Below are 24,546 nucleotides of genomic sequence, written 5' to 3' on the forward strand. Positions count from 1 at the left end.
TTTTGTGATACTGCACAGACCTTTATGAACAGACTTAATTTAAGTTGTTTAATTTATTCCAGTCATTTTCTAAAAGATTTTCTGGCTAAAGGGAAAACATACTTAAGTATCTTATGACTGTTGGAGGTACTTTATGTAAGGCATTGTTGGTGAACAAGATCGGTAAACAAACATGCAGTTGCTGTATCTTAAAGCCTAAACAGAATGTTTAAGTAGTGTGGTGAAGATCCTTTAACTACATAATTGATTGTTCAGTTAAAAATAATGATGCTATTTTTATCATTTTAGACTGATCTGAAAACAAAAGGAAGCCTGCTCTGGGTCTTGGATCATACTAAAACTTCCTTTGGACGTCGGAAATTGAAGAAATGGGTAACCCAGCCCCTCATGAAGTCCAGGTGAGATAGTTCTTTATCTTGGGCTAAATTTGTATTTTAAAATTATGAAGTTGAGCATGCCCAATGTATTTCTTTTTCCTGAAGACGTGAGATCCATAGTAGTGTTTACATAGAAGGTGTGGCCATTATATATAGGTTCAAAAGAGTTAAACAGCTCTGTTTGGGCATAGAACATCTAAGAGGTTCAGAGTAGTCAGTTTGGAGTAGAAATCAGATTGGGTACCATTCTAATTCAGTATCCTTTTTCAGATAATGGATGAGGATTACCTGCTATTGGAGGATGTTTTATTCCTAAACTTTCCAGTTAATGTTTGATGTCTTTCTTGCTTCACAGTATTTACATTCTTAATGTATTTAATTTGTTCTAAAGTAGCTGTGGATGTTTCTGTTATCCCTGTATACAATGTATTGTGTATGAAAGTATTTCTTTTTATTAGTTCTGAAATGTGATGATTCTTTGGTCAATCTTGTATTTTGAGCTATGTTTTATTTATTAATGCTTTAGAAATGCTTTATTTTGTAATACTATCATGCTTGTTTTTACTTGCCTCTGTCTTGAAATGGACTCCATCTTTTCTGATTTCTCTTTGCAGGTTTTATTGGAATGTTGTACTTAAATATGTAGTAAATAACAGTGTTGAGTCCATGGAATGTTTGTTGCCTACATTTTAAGTTTTTGGATCTATTCCTTTGAATATGCATCTCCTGAACATTGTCACTTTGTTCACTTCAGCTGTAGCATACAGAAAATCCTTTTGGTTTGGTTATCTAAAATACTTTTTCTCTCTGTCTTACTTTTGTAAATATTTTAAACAGTTTTAATTTTCATTAATTTTTAACAGTTTTAAATAGTGAGGTTATACCAATGTTTCAGCATCTTGCTGTTGTTGGTAATTTACAAATGTTTCTACAGAAGCATTTTTTTTTTCCTTGAACAATTTTTAATATGTTAAAGCACTATACTTCTGAAGCATTGCTGCTTAATTTTCTTATTAGCCTTCTTGTCAGGATCTTTTCTCAGTAGTGTAAGAAAACCACATAACTATTTTTTCCTTCCTATTTTGTTAATTTAGAATATTAGAGACCTTTTTCATTTGTAGGAGCCATACTGGTTAGGCTGTTTCACACTGCAGTCTGGCAGAGATTTAATAAGTTGATTTCAGTATGGCTTTTTTTTTTTAATTCTTATAATAATAGCTTTTATATATCTTACCCACTTCAAAAAGACTTTTGCTGTAACTGTCCTAAATAGTACTGGACTTTATGGAAGTTGATTATGTGCCTGATGTTCACCTTAAAAAGCATATAGATAGAACTTCTGTGCCACTTTACGGGAATAAATTGAAATAAATTAGTTCTTTTCCTGCCCCTGGGGCACCTTACAACCTTTTGGGAATTGTTTGTAAAGTTGTCAGGGGGGGGAGCCAGAGCACAGGCTCTGGTGTGGTGTGGTGGCAGCACTGAGGATGGGGACCTGAAAAGGAGTGCCTCTAACCATATTGTTCCCAAATGATCACATATGATGCAGCAGGTGAAGTACCATTCAACAGTAAGATAGACAGAGGGCTTATCCAGACACAGAGGATAGAAAACTGCTTGCCTGGGGATGTCAGACCTTCTTTCTTAACCAGTAAATCTAGTTTAAATTCTCCTTGTTTCAGTGCAGAACGAGCTTTACAAGTTTGCAGTTTTAGTTTCTTTCTCCTCTGCTCTTTGCTATTTCTAGATATTGATACTTCTCTTTTTCAGCCTTCTTTCTCAGTATGGAAGGAAGTTCTATGGTTGTAGATGACAGTACTCCTCAGTTGAAGCTAAAAAAGCTGTTTTGTTTCTGTTTATTTCTCCCTTTCTGACTCTTAAGTTGTAATTTCACGTACTTAGTGCATCAGACATTCAGCAGTATTGTTTCCAGTAATGCACACAAATGCACTTAGAGAACATTCTGTAATTGTAATTCACCTGTGCCTCCTGGAGTGACATTTTCAGAGGAAGTAAGATTTCTGTACTACATCTTTTCCAGTCAGTGGGTAGGTGTATTTCCCTTGTTGTATCAAAAAGAGAGAGGGAATAATTACTGCTTTATGCCTTATAGTTGAAAATCACTTGGGATGATGATTAAATTTCCAGGGCAGAAACCATATACTAGGTTGACTAAAGGCAGAATGTGTACAGACAGCTCATTTGGGCAAACTTGAAGATATCCATTAGATCATCAGTGATGTAATACATTTAGAGACTTCCAAGAAAAGGTTTTAGGCATTAGGCATGTGTGATTTTGTGTGTGTGTGGGACGCTTAACCAAGGAAGGTGTAATGTCCTTACTTATTCACCTAGCTATACAAAGATGATAAGAATGTATGAGTCATTGAGGACTGAGCTTTTTAGGAGGAATCAGGAAAGTAATTGTTTTTTGTAGGAGTTATATCTTTGTGAATTACAGAAGCGTTATCTCGCCTTGCCTATCTTGCCTTTGAAATGTAAGTTCCATCAAGTACCTTTCTTGCCTAACGTATCTAAGGGAAGCGGAAAGAAGAGGAAATAGAAAGCTGAGTTGGTTGGAACATTTTTGACTGAATGAAACGTGCTGTTTCCCTGTTGGGCAATGGAGTTTCAGCAGGAGAAGGAATAGAGCTGTGTGTTATCATACTCAACAGCAAAAGGGCTAAGGGTTGGTCTCAGGATACAGTGTTGTAGCCCAACATGATCTTTGTGTCTTTGTATGTGAGCAACATTTAAAAATAGTTTCCTTACTAATGCAAAATTAATCTCAGAACCTCTGAAATTGATGTGAAACAGTCATTGCTTTTTGAATAGCTACAGGAAGAGGAGAAAGATAAGCTTAACACAGGCCTGGTTAAGCAAACTTGGATCTGTTTTGAATCTCTCTTGTTTTTTTGTTGTATGTTATGGCTATGTTGTCCTATGGCGGTGGTATAAAAGAAAGTGAAAGGAAGTTGTTGCCCTGCACGTGAACAATCGGAAGCCTCATGTCTGCAAAATGTGTCTTTCCTTGTCTCTCTGTTATATCCATGGTTACTCCTTCCCACCCTCATATTTGCATCTCCTTTTCCTGTTCCCTGAGTGTTACGACTGGCTCCAAGCTATAGCAATGCCGCTTGCCCAGGCTGGAGTCCAAACAGAATAGACAACTGTGGAACACGTATTGCATCCTTTCCCTCATTGAGTATTAATCTGTGTCTGTGCCTTGCTCAGCTGTTGATCCTTGCACAATTTGTAGGAAATTTGTTTCCTTGAGATCAAACAAACACCTTTCTCGACCTTGTCAATGGTGGCTGGAATTGAACAAAGAGTTCAAAACTGAAGAAGGGAGATGAGTAGCACAATAATATGGAGGTTTATTATTTCCGTATTAGATCAGGTGGTAAAGCCAATAAAGCTATGACTAGGTGCTTGAAGTAGAACTTGAGATAAATGATGGATGTGTCATACTGAGCAATTTATAGCTGCTGTAGGGGAATATATGTACATTCCATTCCTGTGCAGGGAACTCTGTGGCCCATATGTATAGAAAGCATTGTATAAGAGAGATTCCGCCCCCCGCCCCCCCCCCCGCCCAAGTCTATTCCTGGAGAGGTAGAATATCTTTTAAATATCAGTGGGTGGACACCATGAAGTGTCACTTCTAGTACTGTAGTGAGGGAGAAGGTAGAGACTGCTGTCTAAGTGGAAGATAACCTGGAAAATGCTGGTGTTTGCCTTTGTTGCAAAAGTGCTTAGTTTATGAGTTCGAAGAGTAGTGCAAAATTTTAAAAGCTTAGGTGGGGGCGGGGCTGTATAACTGGAAGTGATAAAATATTTGTTGTGTGTGTGACATGAACATATTAGTTTGCACAATGCTCTTTGGGGTGGTATCTTCTGTTTTTTGAGGCTGTTCGTGGTTTGAAGTAGCTTAAACGGACTGAGTGATCCGAAAGTAACTAAATTGTATTTCTTTAATATTCTGTTGACTCTCTTATTTTTTTAATATGTTATGTATGATGTGCAGAAGCTAATGTAATGAGGTTAATGACAAGATTATGGAAAGCAGAATGCCCTAAACATAGAGTTCAGAAGTCATGCAACTTCCAGCGTGGAAAGCTTATTCAGGGCTTTGGGGCGAATAGGCTTTGTCCTTGTCAGGTGGTGTTGAAACAGGAAAAATACCAACCCCTCTCGCCCACATACAGCTTCACGTCTATGTTTTACAGATACATGGGTCAGTTCTGGTGTACTGCAAGCCACAGAATATGCTTGATGTACTGGAGTAAATGTAGAGCAAAAAATTAGGAGTGGCTAACATAACATAGTGTGCCCTTCCATAGGCAGGGAGTGGTGATCAAAGGTTTCATCAATATTTTGGGCCTCTGCCATAACAGAACTTGTGAGATAAAAGTGGGCAATGCCCACCCCCCCTGGAGGCCCAAGGTCCCTCTCCCCGCTTTTTGTGTGGACGCTGAGCTGGTGGCAAGGCACAGCCAGCACAAGGCTCAGTGTTTTCTCAGCGCTCCCGGTGCACTGCCATGACCAGCACCCTACTGGTATCTCTGGTGCTGGGGTGGTGGAAAAAAGCTGGGGACAGAGAAGTCTCTCTTAATTCCTCCAGGGCATTAATAGAAGTCCAGAAGCATGAGATTAGTTAGTTAAACAGTGTTCCAGACCAGATCAAATACATGGCAATGAAGCCTCTTTTTGGGTGCTGCAAGGGGTATCAACAAATCAAACACTTGAGCTCTTCCTAATGAGGCTTTACCTTTTTGGCCCCAGATTCACCCCAACCTGTCAATGTATTTCAGCTTTACTGTGGTATAGTTCATGTTCTTTTCTCCAAGACACACTGTTCACCATAAGTGAATATGGGACTTTAATGGTTGAAACTCTCTGTGTAGTTTCTTGACTGAATTTATTTGTAGTCAATTTATACTCATTTGATCTTTTTCTAGTTAAAGCTGATGTCTAAATCTCAAGGAATGAGAAAAATTGCGTGGTTTTAGAGTTACCAAAAACATTTTAACCTTTGCTTTGCAGGCTATACAAACCAAAATTTTAATTACCCCTCAAAAATAAGATTTCCATTTTTTCCTGTGATTCCAGTAGTCTTTGTTGTGCCCCATTTCTTCCAGTTTTGGATGAGATGATGCTTTTATTGAGGCTGAATAGAAGCCTTGTAGGACAGTGTTAATAATTTCTATTAGTCTGAATATACTTTGCCTGCAAGAGCATAGAATGACTGTAGCTTTAGCAAATTCAGAACTGTACAATTCAGAACTGCAAGCAGTTCTTTATCTACCACTAAAGAAGAGGAAGACTGTAAATTGGTATTACTAATGCAACATGACTTTTATTTGGAGGAGATGTACTGTAGAACTGGGAAGAAGAGGGTCCCTCTATAGTGATGTTGGCAATGACATGTCTTTCCTAGTATAAAAATAGCTTGTTCTAAATCCTCTCACTTTGAATGTATTGAGTGCTGTTTTATTTATACTCCTATACAGAAAGTACAGTCCTAAAGGAAAGTCTTTCAACTTTGACTTTGTCCTTGTTCCCATAATTAAGAGATTTGTGCAGTAAAAAAAACTACCTAAAGGTCTTTAAAGAAACCCATCTTAATTCAGAGTTAAACTGATTGCCATTTGATACCATCATCATCTAGAGCTGGATTAGAATCTTCTTTTGCAGCAGCAATTTAGGAATAAAATCCATCCATCCTACAGCAGAATTTCACGGGCTAAATTTTCCTTCCAAGAATAAAGATTTTATAGCATCAGTGCCTATATAAAATGCAGAAATGCAGGTTACAGCATATGCCTGAGATCTCAAAATTGTTGTAGTAAAGAAAAAGACTGCAGCATCATCACATGTATTCATTCATTTTTGCTAGCTGTGTTTTGGTACCATTGAATACTCTAACTCCTTATAAATGTAGTAATCAGGCATTCATTCATGTTGGCTAAAGTAGCTAATGGTTCCCTTTTTGGGCACAAATAGCTGAAATATATATTGTGTGAATATAAACAAAAGTGTTTGATTACCATTTGCATATTTTATACATTCTTTTAACAGATGTGAAGACAAAGTTTATAGTACTTGTATATTGCTGTTAAGTATTTGAGGTCCATTCAGGAATATTGTCTTCTCATGGATGCATGTTTATTTAGGGGAATGTTGGACCTCTCTGGGGGAGTATGAGACATTAGGAGTTTTGAGAGTAAATTACTCTGTTTCTCCTGCATATAGAAAAACAAGTGAACAGATCCAGAAGGACGTTACATTTTTTTAGGTTTCATTTAAATGTCACCGTAGTAGTTATGATGTAATTACCCTTGTTTGTACTTTTTCATTGTTGCTACTACATAAAATTATAGCGGTCACAGCACAATTTAACAATTCAAGATTTATCCCATAAAATTAGCCAGATTCTAACTTAGCCACTAAAGTAAAAAAGCCAGTGATAGACTGTTTTTTTTTGTTTGCTTGTTCTTTAAAAAGACATCTACAGTTTATTGATTGCATAGGGGTAATTGTACCATGGCTTTGGGTTTTGATGACATTAATTGCTTGAAAGAGAGTGGTCTAAACAGTCTGTACAGAAAACACTCTGTACTGCTTAACGTGGCCGTTAGCTTGATCAACTCATATAAAGTCTACGTTTGTAAACTGTGTTCTGAAGGAAGGTCAAGAAAAAAGTGTGTAAGTGAGACAAAATAGAAAGCAACAGAAGTCAGAATGGCCTTCACCTTGTCCTGTGTTTGAAAGTAGCCAGTATCAGAGGGGAGTGTGACAACAGGGCAACTGGGTGATGTTACCTCCCCAGAGCACTGTCCCAGCTTCCAGCTATTTGCAGTTCAGGGACTTCCTCACAATTGATACCCATGTGTATCTTGCTTTTTCCCAACATTTAAGTAATATATTTTCTTTCTTTGAAATGCTGTAGTTAGGCAGGAGGCTGCTAGGCTTTGATCTAGATAATGTAGTTCATGGAAAGCAACATTTGTTGTTGCATACTCTTCCTTGTGTTTTTGTACCAGTTCTTGTGACTGGTAGTTTTACATGTCACTGTGGTCCCTAAACGGATTTAATAAAATGAATTCAATTTTATACATTTTCTGTACTTGAGCTATGTCCTTACCATAATGAACGAACTCATACTTTGTGCATTTATCACAAATTTATCAGAAATATCTTCTGTTTATTTATATTGTATAGAAATAAAACCTTACATGACTGAAAATTTTCTGTGGTTCTTATATAGCAGTTATATCATCAATTTCACTCTACTTTAAATGTAATGATCTGTTACCCATCTAAAAATGTTAGATTTGCTTCACTGTACGAGATATCAGCAGTTCTCTTAGCACACTAGCAATCAGCAATGCTATTCAGATTGTTAAGATGTTAAGATGTTCAGATGTTAATACAGTGCAGTGCATTCCTATCTGCAGCCTTCTGCTTTGTCAAAATAATTTTTAGTTCGGGATTCAAATATTTTCATATTTGCTAATGTTCTGTATTGTTCACATATCTGGCAGCAGAATAATACAGGGGAGTATCTCATGATTTAATTTCAAGTAGTTTTTTTAAATGACTAGAATAAAAAATTCTGCAGTTAGATTTTGTTATGTTTAAATACATTGCAAAGTGATTTTAGTATTGTATTAATGATGCTATTCTTAGACCGAAAGTACAACATAAGTAAGCATATTGCTTTTAGTCAACTGACTTATGTTACATTATTTCACAGAAGATTGTTTGGAAAATTGGATAGAGCTCAGATTGCTGACAGAGTTTATACAGATGGGAATGAATAGGCTAACATCGCACCTAAATAGAGAATGAAGTAGAGCCAGTTTATAAAAAGAGAGACGGTTTCTTAGCATAAGGTATTGAGTTTCTTTGTATAATGTTAGATTCAAATTTTCTAGTGGTGGAATTTTTTTGCAGATCACACAGAGATTAGAAACCCCAAACTGTACATCAAATGTGCTGAATAACTGTGCAGTGCATAACAAATTTATTTCATGGTGGTTTAACAACTGATCACTGTAATATATTTGGGCTCAAGAAAATATTTATTAGTTTAAGTATAAATATTTAAAGTTTAAAAGCATCCATTGAAATTCATCATCTGGCTGGTTTTATAATTTATTTTCCCTGTACTTCCCTCCTCATACACATATAGTTTTACACAGTTCCTTACTGTACTTTTTGGCTTTTGAAATAGGAATCCCAGTGTGTTTTGTTTACAGGTGGAAAAAATGGGTCATTTGATATTGGATGCCGTTTTCCTGACCCTTTCTTATTCGTGGGATTAAAGCAGAAAAACTGTATGGATGCTTAATTTTAGATTACTGGAGCTACAGTAACATAGCCATATGTGAGGATGATTAAAGTGCAGATTAAGCTTTGAAGGGAGGAGTTTTTTGAATATCTGCATCTATTTTACATATTGCTGTGTGTTTTCAATTGGCCACATAGATAGAATCATGCTGTTTCAATTAAGTGACAGTGTTCTGGAACAGAATTCTGCTGCTTACACATGCTTTTTATAATAAAAATACAGATTATTTTCTTCAAGGTACATGTGTTTATAATTTAACAGTTCAGTACTCCTTCACGCAGAGGAGTGTTCCAGGGTCTCAAGTACAGCGAATTTAATAATTCTTCATGAAAATGTAATTGTGGCTGATGATACTGACCTTTCAGAATTTCAGTATAACCCTTTGCTAGCTTCAAAGCTGTGTACTTCAGGTATTTTATTACTTTGTCAGTGATATTACCACTTCTCAATTTCCTTTCCATTATCCAGCTGTAGTTTACAGCGCCTCACTAATTGATGTACAAAGCTTCAATCTCTGCTGTCTTGAATATGCTGTGTGGATGCCAACAGCTTGCTCTTTGGTTATTTGGTTGCGTAACTTTTAGTAACCCTGCCAGTCTACACCAGATACGTGATTGTGGCTCTTAAGGATCAGATTTAAAGCTCGGATGTGTCTATGCTGAAAACAGCCACTATACGTCTGAGCAGTTGCACTGACAGTACCTGCTGTCTGCTGCTGTTGCTTGCAGGTTGCCTGGCTGCCCAGAGGAATGGGAGAAATGTTTAATTTTGTGCATTTGGCATTGCTGGAGGAGAGGAACGGTGGAGGGGAAGAAAGTATTCTTATGACCTGCAACAGGGCTGCTAAGCAGAGCCTACAAAGTCTGACATTTCTGTTTTCCTCAGGGCTGGGAAAAAGCAGTCTTTTAGGATATTGGAATATTTTGGGTGCTGTGGTGTGATCAGAGAGTCTGCTGTCCTGTTCAGAGACAACAGTGAGCTCCCAAGGTGTCCCAAGAGATCAAGACAGCAGAGAGTCTGTCCCCAGTTAATACAGTGGCTGCAGAGAAGTGCATCCACCTGCGCTCCAGGTAGATGGTGGCAGGTGGGCCACTGCAAATCCTGGTGTTGTACAGCAAGGCTGCTCTGGGAATGAATATGTGTCATTTGTGACAGATGAGGGGATGGTTTTACTGTTTTAGTATAAAGCAATATGTCACTGAAAAAATCCTGGTACTTAAATGCTGTTAGATTGATGAGTATCCAAGTGCACATCCAGTCGTAATGTTCTCCCTTTCACATGCCATGTAATAAAATCTCAAGGACTCTTAGATTTAGCTGTTTTCAGGGCCAGAGGCCTCTGAATGCCAGTCTGCCGTAATGTCTGCCACCTGCACAGCTCCCTAATTTTGTTGATTTCCTCATGGATAGTATTTGTTAGCAGCTACAGTGGCAAGTGGCACGGGAGTTCTGCAACAAAAGCCATAGTGAAGACAGGCAGTCTTCCCCAAAATCTTACATTTTGATTGCATCCTTACTTTTTATCCCTCTGAGCTCTAAGCATCTCTCTAGTCTATGAGAACAGACGTGGCCTGGGCTGTATTTGCCTTGTGCACACTTGGCTGGTATACTAAGTGTTGGTATCAAAAGACTGCTTCTTAACCTGCAAGGGTGAATGGACTCACACATAGCAGCATGGGGATTTTTGAACTTCCTTGTCCCAGGAGGAGAATGTTGTGATAAGGCTTAGTTGTCATTCTGGGAGAAAACACATGGATTTCAAGATAAGCACTGGGATGTCTTGAGGATTTTTCAAGTTTCTTGGAACATCATGTGTCAGATTCAGCCTTACTTGCTGGAAACTTTTCGAATGCCAACTAAAGCCTTCCAGCATGCTGATACCCGCAGAGCGTGCCCAGTGGCACGTTGGTGGGGGATTCTAGGGAAACATACGATCTGGAGCAGATGCTTTTGTTGTGAAACCTCAGCAAATCTTAGCACAGCTTTCACTTAGTTGACTCTATTTTGTAGTGCACACAGTTACCTCAGAGATAAAACCTGAACATGGAAAAGCTACGTTCAGAGGAATTGAGCTATTCAGCTTTGACACATCTTTCACTGCTGTCTTACAGCGAGCTTGCTACCTTTTGCTCTATTTCCTTTGGGCTGTATGCTCTGATGTTGCTTTGGTTCACTAGCTCCCAAAGATAAATGCCTAATCTAGATGATTTGGATGCACCCATGTACACCTAATCTCAGTTTTTTCCTGGAAAGCAGCATTGAGGCATTTCTGCACAAATAGCAGAAATGGAGTTTACCTTAGCTCTGCAATCTACAACCAGTTCATGGATATATTGGAAGTTGTAGCTGTGCCATTAGCAGCAGTGTAAATCGAGGCAAACCTTGACAGTAGGTTGTCCATTTTACAGCTCTTTTCTGACAGTGTCTGTAAGAATATGATTGTAAGGAGGGTGCAAATAACTATATATATATAAAATATATAATCAATAAATATATAAAAAAATATAAATATATAAATATATATTGAAATAACTAGATAATTGTTTCTTCACATAAAAAGCGTTCTGTCATTGATTGACTTCAGTCCTGAAATATGCAGATTAATGTTACAGGATTTGAAAAAATAAGAAGCCAAAACCCCAACATGGTTCTGATTCATGTAATTACCAATTGTTGGTCTGGATCAAAAGTAGAGGGGCAAAATGGTAACCAATATTTATACCCTGTTGGAATAAAGTATGCTACCCGGAGTTCAAATGTAAACTCCCCTTGCCCCTCCCCCAGGTACTTGTCCACAAATTTAGGGTTGGATATTCAGGATTCAGTGTTGCTTATATTATGTACCACTAGCAGTACATGTAGACATGGGCACTGAAGTGTATATTTGGATGTTTTGAGCCTGGAGAGGGGATAATGATCTTATATCCAGGATCTTGCTTGCATCTTGAATGAAAGCCCAAGATCCTCTGCATTTCTTAATTCTTCTACTTACCTACTCATGAGAATATGGCCTTAGTCAAAGTTTAAAAAAAAAACCAACGAAACCAAAACAAACCAAAGGAAAAAGCTCACTAGCTATATGCCTTCTCCTCAGAGAAACACAAGTTTTATTTATTGATCTTATGATTATTCTTTTACAGTGAAATAAATGCCCGGCTTGATGCTGTGTCTGAAATTCTACTGTCAGAATCCAGTGTGTTTGGTCAGATTCGAAATCTTCTTTGTAAGCTGCCAGATATAGAGAGAGGCCTCTGCAGTGTTTTTCACAAAAAGGTATACCCATAATTACCCTAATTTATTATTATCTAAATGGTGTCATTCTGTCTTAATGTGCTTCATAGTTTTTGCATGTTTGTTTAAAAATGTTTTCTTCTTATCAAGACTGAGGCTACCATAATAAAGGGATACAAGTTTATGAAAATTATTTTTGCCTTATGGTAGGATCTTATTTGTTATCAGTGATATGCTGATAGAATAAATGTCTGTATAGAGTTCTAGAATACATACAGTGTATTGCTAATGCTAACAGGAAAAACTTCTATGGTACTTGTGATTTCGTGGCAGGATTCAGTGAGATGGAATGGTGCAATATATCCTTGTGCCATAAATTATTTCCCTTTAAAACAAAGCATTGCATTCTGTATGCTTATCTAAAATCACACTTGCAAGTGAAACCACTTGGCTGTAGTTAGCTGTTTTCAAATGAATGTTAATTTGTTTATAAATTCTGTAATTTAGCTCTCACTTACACATTTTAATAAGAATTAATCGTAACGAGACACTGGCAATTCTTAGTTGAAGCAGATTAATGTGCTAATAGCACCTCTGCAGTACTTCATGTTCTTTTATTTCACTATTATATTTAGAGGTTTTGATGGTTTGTCTTAGATAAAGGAATAGGTAGGTAAAAAGACAGCAAAGGTGTAATTTCTTTGGATGGCACAGGACAAAGGTTTCCTCCCTCTGAAAATCTGAAACTCAGTTCTTGTATAATTTTTAATGCCTTAATGTGTTGCAGTGTTAGGCACATGGAAAGACTTGCGCATTTCCATGAATGGATACAGAGGTCCAGCCAAAATGAAGTTGATGAACAGAGGGAGTGTGCACCAACACCCCCATCTGCTAAATGTACTGTATCCACATGATACAATTGTTCTTTCAAAACAACTGTCCAGGAATTAAATAATTCAGTTTTTAATGGTTTAACTCATTTCAGGTTGAGTGATATGTAGTAAGGTTTGTAGGGATACATCTATATTTCACAACATCCTGACAGTCCTCCACTGCTATCCTGTGCTTCCTTTTTTTTTTTTTCTTTTTGTACTAGTATGTATCTGTTTCTTCAGGTGTCCCTTCCTGCTGTACGGCTGCTTACCCTTCTCAGCTTTAAAGCCAGCATTCAGGTGGAACCATTCAGACAGTCTGGATTTTCATGTGGTTTTTGGAATGAGTTGACAATGTAGTTTGTCTTAACAACAGCTACTGTAGTGTGAAGATACGTGTTTAATGAATTAGGTCTTGGAAAGAAGTTGCAGGAGAGAAGTGCTCCAGCAGAATGCTTAAGAAGGGTAAATGGGGAGGAAAAGCTTCAACCACACACTTTTTCTTGTATGAATTGGCTTCACTTGGTAAAAATCTACTTTGTCTACTATTGATCCATTGCAGAAGACTGTGGAGGGTGCCGAAAGCACTGAAGATCTTCAGGAATTTGAGGAGATGACAGTGTCCCTGAAAGACAGGGTCTGTTTTGAATAAAGAATCAAAAGCAGACTCTGGGAAACAGATTCTGGTGTCTAGACAGACAGTGAATATGGAGCCTGAAGAAAGGTCCCTGCAAAGCAGATTCGTAGTCAAGAACACGGAGTAACTGATTTTCATGATTTTTTTTTTTTTTTTCCAGAACATCCAGTAAATGCTGCCATTTCAGTTCCCACTTAGGAGCCTTTCAAGTTCTGTTAATTCCAAATGTCCGTCTCCCACATGCTAAAATGTGGTTCCCTGCAATTCCATTCCTGCTAAGGGTTCCAAAATTCTGAGTGGAGCGCACTGATGGCTTAACTAAAGGAATATGCTGTAATGCAGTCTTGTTAATTCAGTGTCAGCTGCAGAAAAATAGGTGAATGTGACAAGTATTTCATCCTGCAGGCCTGTAGACTTCAGTGATGTTATTAATTAAGGAGGTAAGTTTCACGAAGGCAGATCTCTGAAGTGTACAGAAGTGGCTGGATTGTCTCGGTCGTTCCAAACATCTTTCATTCAGATCAGCCACTGCAGAACTTTCATTGTGCAATGCAGTTTGCACCAGTAACATCTAGAGGAGACAGGAAAAAAAAATTAAGGCAAAACAATGCTCTGTTTTGGAACTGACTTCACAAGGCAAAGCATCCTTATAGGAGCTCTTCTGGTAAATAACATCGTTCTATGTTTTCCTGGTTTGACTTTTTTTTTTAATAAGTCTGCTAATGATTCTTACCTGGTAGCATCATTCACATTGGCAATTGTTAATCTGACCCTCCACAAGTTCCCATTACCCCAAACCACCAAAAACCATTACTGGTCTACCCCCAGATATGAGCAATCTGGAATTAGAACAGCATTCTTGTAGTGGGAATTAGGTATTACCTGGGAGGTCATATTACCAGCTCCAAGTTTGCCCCAGCTTGGAGAAGGACTGTGGGAATGGTTGAGGAGACAAGAACAATGTTGTTATTGCTGTGGAGTGTGGAAGTAATACAAGGACTGGTCATTCTTCTCAGTTCCTGCAGCTCCAGCACCTGACATCTTGCCAGACAGAAATGCTGTCAACAGCAGAATGGCCTCACCCTTCTCTATGGTAAGAGAAGGATGGCTGGAGATCAACTGTTGGAAGACATCTTGGTAGCATTCAGAAGTTGACTTCAAAAGGAAACTGAGAGATAGTCAAGAGTTTTGTCAAAACGGTGTCTGGAGCTAATGCAGAATTAGATCTTGCTGGAAGACACATTGGCTTAATGTTTTCCATAACCAGTTCAGCCTTGCCCTCTAGCCCCTGGAGAGAGCCACCAAATAACAGAACAAAGTTTAGGCCACGTGCATTTCCTTTTGTTATCTGCATCTTAGGACAGTGTAAAATATGAATGGCAGGACCCTACTTTTTTGTCTCAGTGATGACTGCTTAGCCTTGCCTTGGAGTGTACAGAATGGCAAGAGAGCAGTCAGAGACCTATGCTTAAGTAGGTCTAAAACCCAGTACAGTGTAAACATGCCATCAAGACTTTTAGAAATGTGTCCTACAGGGCCATCCTGATGTTGCTGGTTTCATGCAGTGTGTTTCAGAAGATAAATATTTATACAGGCTTAATCCATAAATGTTTATCTTATTTGTACCCTTTGCTCAATAGACACTATTTTTTGACTAAAGCTCAGTCACCAAAGTGGACAGGAATCATCATAACAAATGGCCATTGAATGTACAGAACACATTAAAGTAAAGCTGTTTCACTGAACTACACAAGGAGTGGGGTCAATAATTAAACGTTACCAGGGCGTGCAGTAAAATGTTGTTTCAGTTTGTTCTGCTCCTTACTTCAACCATAGGCTTTCCCTTGTTCAGAGTTCCTCACAAGTTGCTGCAGTTGGGAAAACCTGGTCAGTTCTGAATCAGTCTCTAAAACTTTGCTGCCCACTTACCAGGCTGCTGACCTGTGCAAAATAAGGCAGGCAGTTGCTACAAGGAGGGTATTTGCTGCTTGGCTGCCTACAGCCTCCTTGTGGGAGGTTCTGTTTTCCAGTGAATACTTCACTACTTTACTGTCATGCTCAGACTCCTCAATGGAGAAGGGTGCTGCTCAGCTCGGTGCTAAGTGTTTAAAATCTTTCACATAAGCTTGTCAACCAGAATGATGCTGAAAATGTGCCCTTCCGTGGAAGGTATGTTTCATACTTCATTGAAGATGGTGTGATTTTTCAGAAGATTCAGAGAAAAATGTTGTATTTCTGATTTTTTTTTTCTCTTATGAAATCAATACCTGTTATATATGCTCAGAAAATTAGTTACTGGTTGTATAGAATGTTTAAAATAAATTCTCCCCATAGCATAATATATTATTGACTTCAGCTAACGTATATCTTACATTTTTTTCTTCTATGATAGCAGTATGCGCATCTTGCATATACTATATTTTTAATCTTTTAAAGAATTTGCATTGCAGATATTTTTAGATTTGCAATACTAATACTGATTTGAGCAAATTGTTCCCTGTTAAGCTGGTTAATATAAATAGTGTCATAACAAGGGGACATTGTAACCTTAAAATGAAATACCTCATTATTCCTAAACCAAAAATAGTATGCTCACTATACTAAAAACATAAAGGTAGTTATTACAGTTTGAAAGGAGTGATAAGTGTATCCTGAATTTCAACTCCCGTTTTTTTTTTTTTATTTGAAATGCTTTTAACTTGGAGTGGTCAATGGCTGTCAAGTGTGGGTCTTGCGGCTCCCTTTTAGATCTGTCGGAAACAATTTCACTAATGCAAACAAGGCTAAATTGCTTTCAGTGTTGTTGTTGAAAGGGTGTTAGACCTGGCATACTGCTGTGCACCTTTCCTGCATTCTTCTCAGAGGCAGCCATACCATTTTCAGTATAGTTTGATAAACTGCTGGTTGAAACCATTGTTTGGCATCACTGTCAACTCTGAGGTTATTTTTCTAGTGCCTGAGAAGCAGTAGCTATCATTGACAGCATTTCAAAATTAGACTTCAAAAAGAGCATTGAATAAGCTTGTGAGAATCTTCCGTGAATGCAAAACTATTATTCTGCTTTATGTAAACCATTTTTACTGTATTTTAAAAGCTTCTAATTTATAACACAGTTATATATCTTTTGTAGTGTTACTTAGGATTTAAATGGAATCAGTCCCACTTCAATGGAGCCCAGCTTTTCAGAGTTATTTTTATGCATCTGTTCCAAGTTATCTGTGTGCTTAGTAAATAATTTCTGCAGTGGAGCCATTAAATTTTAGATGCGAAGTCCTGCAGTGTTACTAAAATCAAGCCAGGGGAAACAGTAATACTCTGAATAAGCACAAAAGGGGTATGTTCACCCTCTTTCTTGGGAATGTTTGTGTTTAACAAAGTTGTTCGCAATAAAGCATGCTGAATTTCCCATTCTCCAAAGGTACTGTAGACTGTAGCTCACAGTAGAATCAAATAGGTTTTAACTCATTAGATGACTATTATGGTGTGTAGGCTATCAGAGTTGCTGTGAGAAGCTTCAGCATGTTCATTAAGCATCCTTTGAGAAATCTCATGATAACTTTCAGGGTTGTTTACGGTGTTTTTTGTACATGACCAAGTTTGGGGTTTTTCCCTGCTGATTATTTTATAGGTGACACTGCCTTGAAATCTAGCTTCCTCCCCTTAGTGAAGCCTCATCTTCACCAGCCTCATCAGCCTTATTGAAGAACACCTCAGACAGGTGTTCTTATGTCTTCTTAAAATCTTTTCCTTTTCCCACCCTCGTATAGCTAGTGTACTAATTAAGTCCCTATTTGGTTTCTTTTTTTAAAGAACAATTTAACAAAAAACCCAAACAAACACCACCTGTTAAAGTGATGTATTTCTTACTGTCCATATTTGCTCATTCTTCTTTTCTGGACATTGTTCTTCTGTGAATCACTTAATGCTGTCTGTCAGGGACCTACTTTGCAATTTCGTGTGGCAGGGCTTCACCCTTTGCCTCCTTGAGTAAGTACATCTTGTAGTCAGGGGAAGTCTTGCAGAATTTTATCCTTCATCGGCATCAAGGTTGATGATGATGCTGCAGTCAGTCATACTGTATTTTACTTTGTTTAGTCTTTCAGACCTTTCCTTTGTGCTTTGACTTCAAATGCCATTGATAGATTTACTGCTTTATTATTTTGTTTTATTTTGTTGTTAGAACTTTTACAAGACAGAGTAAGTAAGTTCCAGATTATTAGAAAGATGTTGATAAATTGCAGTAAGTGCAGGGAAGAACCAGAGTTTTCATGAGGCTGAAGAAAGATTAAAATATTATAGTTTGGTTAAATTGATGACTAAAGGAGAACTGAAGGTTTAGAGATATTTGAAGGGCATTAACAGCAAAGAGGGATTTGAGTTAGTGTAACACAGGAGAGTAAAACTAGAGATACTGGGATTAATTTAATGGAAGGGAAATTTAGGCTATCGGATAAAACTTTTACATGATGATACTTACTGCTTTATGGATTAGTTTCTGAAAGGAAGTGGTAAGCACATAATTTCTTGGAATATAAGGGCCCGATAGTAGGAAAAAAGAAGACTCATGCAGAAGAATTGAGCAGTTGCCCAGAAACCACCTAATGGCGCTCTTCTACCCTAATTTCCATGGATCTGAAACAAAGATGAACTTAGGTTTTCCAGAAACATTCAGAATGTAATCTCTCTGGCCTTCCTGAATGTCATGAAATATCATGGTTAAATTGCATATTCCTTTAGTCAAATATCTACCAACCTTGCCTGTTTGGTATGACAAGTTCAGTTCAGCACACAGCCATGCTTCGGGTTAGTTGGCGAGTATCTAACGGGTACTGGCTTTACTATAACTCCAGTTACATTTACTTACTCATGGGATTGAATACATTTTAAATGGCCAGGAATGATTTTTTTTCTTTCATTTTTGTTTAATGTAGCATTTATGATAGAGCAAATCACTGAACACAGCAATTAACCTTAAAAATTATTTTCTTTCTAGCCTTACTGTTGTTAGTCACTTACAACTTCCAGTGTCCATAGTAGATTGTCATGGCTGCAGGTTTATATGTATCTTCATTCTGTGTTTATACAGCATGGAGACCACTCTTCCATCACTGGTCACAGTAGTGACATGTATTTGATGAGGACTAAAGCTGTAACAGGACTGTACCTTAATTTATTTTTTATGGTTTTCAGAAGGTTGCATTTAGATGGCCTTCATGTTCTGAAGGGCTAGTAGGCATTACAGAGCAAACTTGTTTTAGGGTTTACGTATGTGGTGAGGGAGAGAAAATTTTCAGCCCAGCGTTTTTGTTAATACTTGCTTCCATGTTTGGGTACAGAAGTTATTTGGGAGAAATAACTACAGTGTAATAGATGAGAGAATTGCCTTAGTTTTTGCATAAGGTTGTGGGAAGGAAAGAGAAACAGAAGTTTACCTCTGGGGAGAAGTTGAAAGAGAAGGGATGACAAAATAAAAATTTAGATTCTTTTATGAAATAGTGATTCACTGAAGCCTGCAAGTTCTGTAATCAGTGTTGTGCTGATCACCACAAAATACTGACCAGAAAATAAATTTTAGACTGTATGTTGCTTGGGTAGGAGAGAGAAAACATGTAGGAAGAGAAGGATGCAACAAATGTGGTATACAAAGAATATTACAGTAGAAGGACACAGCATATCCTACCCCCTTTCTTGCATCCTTGGGTGAGGAAAATAAACTGTTTTTTCAGTGCTGTCAGTTGACCGATGGGAGAAGTTCGGAAGAGTGAAGAAGGAATGTTTCTGCAGATCAGTAAAATGTGAAAAAATATCAGCATAATTATTTATTATTTTTATTTATTTTTTCAAACCTTCTGAAGTGGAGGGGTCCTGGAGTGCTACTGAATTCAGCAGGGTAAGAAGGCATTGTCTCATAGGGCCAGGTTTCCATTTGGTATGCAAATGTGTTGTAGCCCAACTGCAAACTTACTTCTGTAAAGACCATTTCAGAATCGGTATTACCTAATTTATAGGTGGGGCATGAGTACCTTAGGTAACTGAGAGCTGAATGGGACAACTGAGTGGGGGGGATTAGGAATGTGGCAGGAGGTGGATTGTTTTGTTAGAGTTGTTAAATGCTTGCAAAATCCTGACCCTGAGTGCTAATTCTTGAAAGTGAGCTAAAAGTAGCAAACTCTGCTGATGCTGATGTGCGTCTAGAATCTAACAGCAAAATATTTGAGGCGCATCAGAAGTAATATTAATGGTTAAAAAAGAAAGTTTTTCTCTTTTACAAGTTACTGCTTTTGGTGAGAAGCTGCTTTAAAGGAACCAATATGCTCCTACTCTGTGGACCTCATGAAGCAAGCTCTGAAAGCCCTGTGTGTTGTTGGCTCCAATCTGGGAGATTCCCTTTCAATGATACCTTGGCTAGCTGCCTGAAAGAGATAGAAAATTTTCTATCTCTTTCATAAGTCTGTAGTGAGGAGAGGATGAAAGACAAAGATGGTGTTAGTGTGTTCTTTGTCTTCTCCTCACATAGTCCTGGGAGTAACCAGCCAGAGGCTGAAGGTGGCAATAACTACAAGCACTTTAAGCAGTAACTGGTGGTTTTCTCTTTCTGTGGGTTTTTTTCCCTTTTCTTTTCTGTGTTCTTGTTCCAAGACTCTCCCTCTCTGTGCCTGACCTTGTCTTTCCAAACCCTCTCTGCCAAAACAGCAACCTGAGGGTTCAGATAACAACGCGTAGATGCACAAGCCCATATGGATGAGTTGTGGTACTCATAAAATTGCTCAACCTGCTTTTTTGTTGTTTGCATATTATTAACCCATTTTTCTGCTATTTGTCCACTGCGTACATGTTACACATTTCCATCCAGCAACAGGAATAATGGAGATTATTCAGCTCTCAACTGATTCCTAACAACAATGGTTAAAACAATTAGTGTGCTTTATTAGCCTTGTGAATGTGATAAGATTATGCAGTTATGTTACAGTGCATACATTTAACTGTTTTTGTTTTGTATTTTGTCTCATTTTCAAAAAGAAAAAAAAACCTGTAGTATTTAATGAAAATATAATACATTGTAATGATTTAGACATTGCTTCCCTTCTCAGTGCTCAACCCAAGAGTTTTTCTTGATAGTCAGCACCCTGTCTCGTCTGGACTTGGAAATTCAAGCTCTTGTTCCAGTCATACAGTCTCATGTGAAAACTCCTCTATTACAAAATGCACTGTTGGAAATCCCAGAACTTCTCTCCCCAGTAAAACATTATTTAAAGATCCTTAATGAAGAAGCAGCCAAGTAAGTAGAGAAAATAGATTAATCTTCCATATCTCATAGGCTTTCTGACTAAATGTATTGAGTTATGTGAATTATGCACCTTAATTTTATATTTTTGATTTTATATTTCTGTATGTAAAGTTGCTTATACTTAAAGCAGAGGTTGTTGTTTTCTACAGTTTATAATCTCTTTTTTTAAATCAAACTAGGCGAGCAAGTATTTTGCCTAGTGGGTGTCTGCCTCAGGCTGAATATTTTTTTGAGAATTTTTTGGCTGTTTTGGGGAATGAATTTAGAGCAAAATATGTTTTGCTCATGTTAGTTTCTTTAACAACTTTTTAATAATTTTTTTGAAATAGAGCAGCTATTCCTTCTGAAGACAGACTTGACCTGTAGCAGAGTGGCTGCTCTGCTCTCAGGAATATGCCTTTTACTATTTTTGTGAAAATTCATCAAAGCTTTGAGTTCCCCCTATCCTTTTTTAAAAATCTCTACGTGCTCTCTAATGACAAAGAACGTGAAGTTTAATAGCTCTGAAGATTCTACGTAGCTTGTGTGATTTGTATCCCCTCAGAGCATTTCTGGGGTTAGTGCCCTGTTCATGGACTTCCTCTAGAGCATGACTAAATAAGCATATGCTACAGGCTCTGGGTGTGATCAGGCTTTTCCCTCCACTTGCCTTCCTGCAGTCTTGGAGAGGTGAGCTGAAAGTATGGAGGCTGTCTGCCCTTTTTTGTCTTGATTCTGTCCTTCGTTAGTCCAAGAAAAAAATGGTGGACAAAGGAAGAAGATGCTGAATTGGAATGAATATGCATTATAAGGGAGAGAGTCTTTAAATAATTTGTTGTGTACTGTTTCTTCTGAAGAACTGCTGCCTCCATTGTTACCTCTAGATCCTAGTTTTAACCACAGGAAGAAGAAGGCAAGAAGCTTAAGATGCAGAATAGTAAAGCAAGAACGTGAGTTCAGTGACGGAGGGATGTGTAGAAACTTCTCAGGGGACAGGATTTAGGTGGAATATGTTGTGGCCAGTAAAAGTCACTGTCTTTCAGAAAAAAAGCACTTTAAAATCTTCTAAAAAAGGTTCTCTCATGGTGCTAGGCACAGAGGCAGTCTGTCTGGCTTGCACAGCCAACCTTCCTGAGCACTTGACTTCACAGGTTTTTGATCTCCTTTCAGTGTAGTTTCTGCTTATGCAACATGTTGAGAGGACATGCTGAACACAAACCGAGTATCGTCCAGCTTTATACCCAGATTGTCCTAAAATTCCCTGCTGTGAGCAAGTTTCATTTAACTTTGAACATTTCCTCATGTGTACTATTACGAGATCTAATTGACTGTGATATACCTGGAGATTTTTTGATGAAAGATGTGGTATATAGTTTAATGTGTAGTTATGTTGGGACAGCATAGGCTGATCTTTTATTTTCAAAACAAACTAAAAATGAACATCCAATTTATTTATAAAATATTTTTTATCTTTTTCCAACTTAGATTTAAAATTAAAGAAATTTAAGAATTAAAGCCTAGAACTTAACTTTATTTGCTTCTGAATTAGACAGATGAGAGGTGTATAAATTTAGAAGTTGGGAAGGGTAAAAATACTTACTATGCCCATTGGACAGGTGGGATTATGAGATTTCTACTGATGCATGGTATCCAGTTATAGTTGTGGCAGGTTATGACAAAACAGGCTTTATCTTAATTATACCAGATTTATTGTAGGTAGGTTTAAAGTAAGGGTTTTTCTGTCACTGTGTTGATGGTGGCTAGAAGAGTATACAAAAATAAGATACAGTAGTATAAGTAGAAGATACCATCATTGACCTGAATAATGCATATATTTCATTTGCATTTATTCAAGATGACTAAAATAACTTACCTTTTGGCCTTTATATATCTCAAAACTTGTGTGGCAATATTAATTGTACTCAAAAAATCTTTATTTTATGGAAATCATGATGACTACTCGCATACATACATGCACATACACACTTGCACACACGTATGTATACTGCATCATGTGTTAATTTTATTATGTGGTATGGATAAAATCCTGTAGTGGTTTTCAGAAGTATCCCTCTGCTCCAGAGGAGTTTGAGATTCTGGGTTTTGTGGGTTTTTTTAAACTGTCAACTTTTACATTTTTGGTAGGCATCACATAGCAGTGACAGTCTTCACAGTCAGCAGCTGGCTACTAGGAATTTTTTTTCCTTGTGTTCCCATGGAAACAGGTCTAATTAGCACAAAATTGGCTGAGGGAACTGGGATTGTTCAGTCTGGAGAAGAGGAGGCTGAGGGGAGACCTCATCGCTCTCTACAACTACCTGAAAGGGGGTTGCAGAGAGGTGGGTGTTGGTCTCTTCTCCCAAATGACTAGTGACAGGACAAGAGGAAACGGCCTCAAGTTGCGCCAGGGAGGGTTTAGGCTGGATATTAGGAAAAATGTCTTTACTGAGAGAGAGGTGAAGCATTGGAACAGGCTGCCCAGGGAAGTGGTGGAGTCACCCTCCCTGGAGGTGTTCAAGGAACGTGTGGCCGAGGCATTGTGGGACATGGTTTCATGGGCATGGTGGGGTTGGGTTGATGGTTGGACTTGATGATCTTACAGGTCTTTTCCAACCTTAATGATTCTGTGAAAATAATTTCTAAAAATTAGTATTGTATTTTAAAATGGCATCTTTACTGTCACTTATACAATAACTACATCCATGTAATGCAAAGTCAAAGCACAGCTTTGTGTTACCTGTCTGGTCACTGGCCCAGTTGTAGTTTCATTCTCAGGCAAAGGGGTATCGGAGTAGGTAGAATATTAGGCTTTTTATTACTTCCATGTTTTATTACCTTCAGTTTGCTAATTACTTGCTCTCCAAATATTAGATTTCAGGGTAATTATGTAATTAACCGGTACAGTTTTGTATTTGCTCTAAATTACAAATGTATATTCCTATTAACTTAGGGCTGATCACACTACTTTTTATTGTTTGCCTGATACTTACTAGGATAAGTTAAATTTTTGTTACTTTTGATGGCAACCGTATTTTTCATAGCTTGTTCAGCTTCCCGATTTTAAACATTTCAATGGCATTTTCTGTTTCAGGTTTCAATCCTAAGGTGAGTTAGTGCAGTCAAAACAATTCTGTCATTTTCTGACATTGAGGCTAGAAAAGAGCATTGTTTTGCATGTATTAAAAAATGCACTGGTTAATCTTTTATTGATAAAAGAAGGAAGCTACTCTGAGAAACTCCTGATGACATTGTGCTTTGATGAAGGCCTTGTGGGAGGGATTTTTCTTTGCAATTCTCGTGAAAATCTGCCCAAATCTCGCCAAATTCCAAATATGTCAAAAATCCATGTTCATGTTATGCAGAAATTACATTTAATCATGATAAAGATGTTGGCACTTGGGATGCTCCAGTTGGGGCAGCAATTGCATTCAGGAATTATAGATTGGGACAGAAGGGAATGATCTTCCTTGTCCTTCCTTTTCTTGCTCTGCTCGGCTGACGGAGAACAGACAGAAAGCTGCAGGATGCACATTCAGAGACAACAAAAAACTAACTCAGCAGGGTTTGGTATAGAAGAACGAGCATAATGTGATAGAGTAGAAAGGAACAGGAATAGATTGGGTTTGAATACGTTGCCGGGGGAAGCATCTTGGTGTAGCCTCTTTGAGTTCTTATACAAAATGCCTTTCTATTTATGTAGTGTGTATGGCAGCTTTTGGTAAATGTGCTGTACTATGGCCAAGTAACAGAAAAGTTGTATGTAGAGGGGAATAAAGTTAGTGTTAAAACAGTTGAGAATAACAAAT

The 24,546-nt window shown here is 37.8% G+C and overlaps 1 protein-coding gene across 1 annotated transcript in view; it reads left to right on the plus strand.

Moving 5' to 3' along the window:
* The window catches only part of MSH3 (mutS homolog 3), a 122,315-nt gene that overhangs the window by 53,712 nt on the left and 44,057 nt on the right, over positions 1-24,546 (plus strand). Inside the window, exons 12-14 of the mRNA XM_059833465.1 lie at positions 289-398; positions 11,874-12,006; positions 20,565-20,752. Coding sequence (XP_059689448.1) covers positions 289-398; positions 11,874-12,006; positions 20,565-20,752 — 431 coding nt within the window. The remainder of the gene's footprint in view (positions 1-288; positions 399-11,873; positions 12,007-20,564; positions 20,753-24,546) is intronic.

The sequence above is a fragment of the Gavia stellata genome, chromosome Z, assembly GCF_030936135.1.
Source record: "Gavia stellata isolate bGavSte3 chromosome Z, bGavSte3.hap2, whole genome shotgun sequence".
Classification (NCBI taxonomy): Eukaryota; Metazoa; Chordata; class Aves; order Gaviiformes; family Gaviidae; genus Gavia; species Gavia stellata.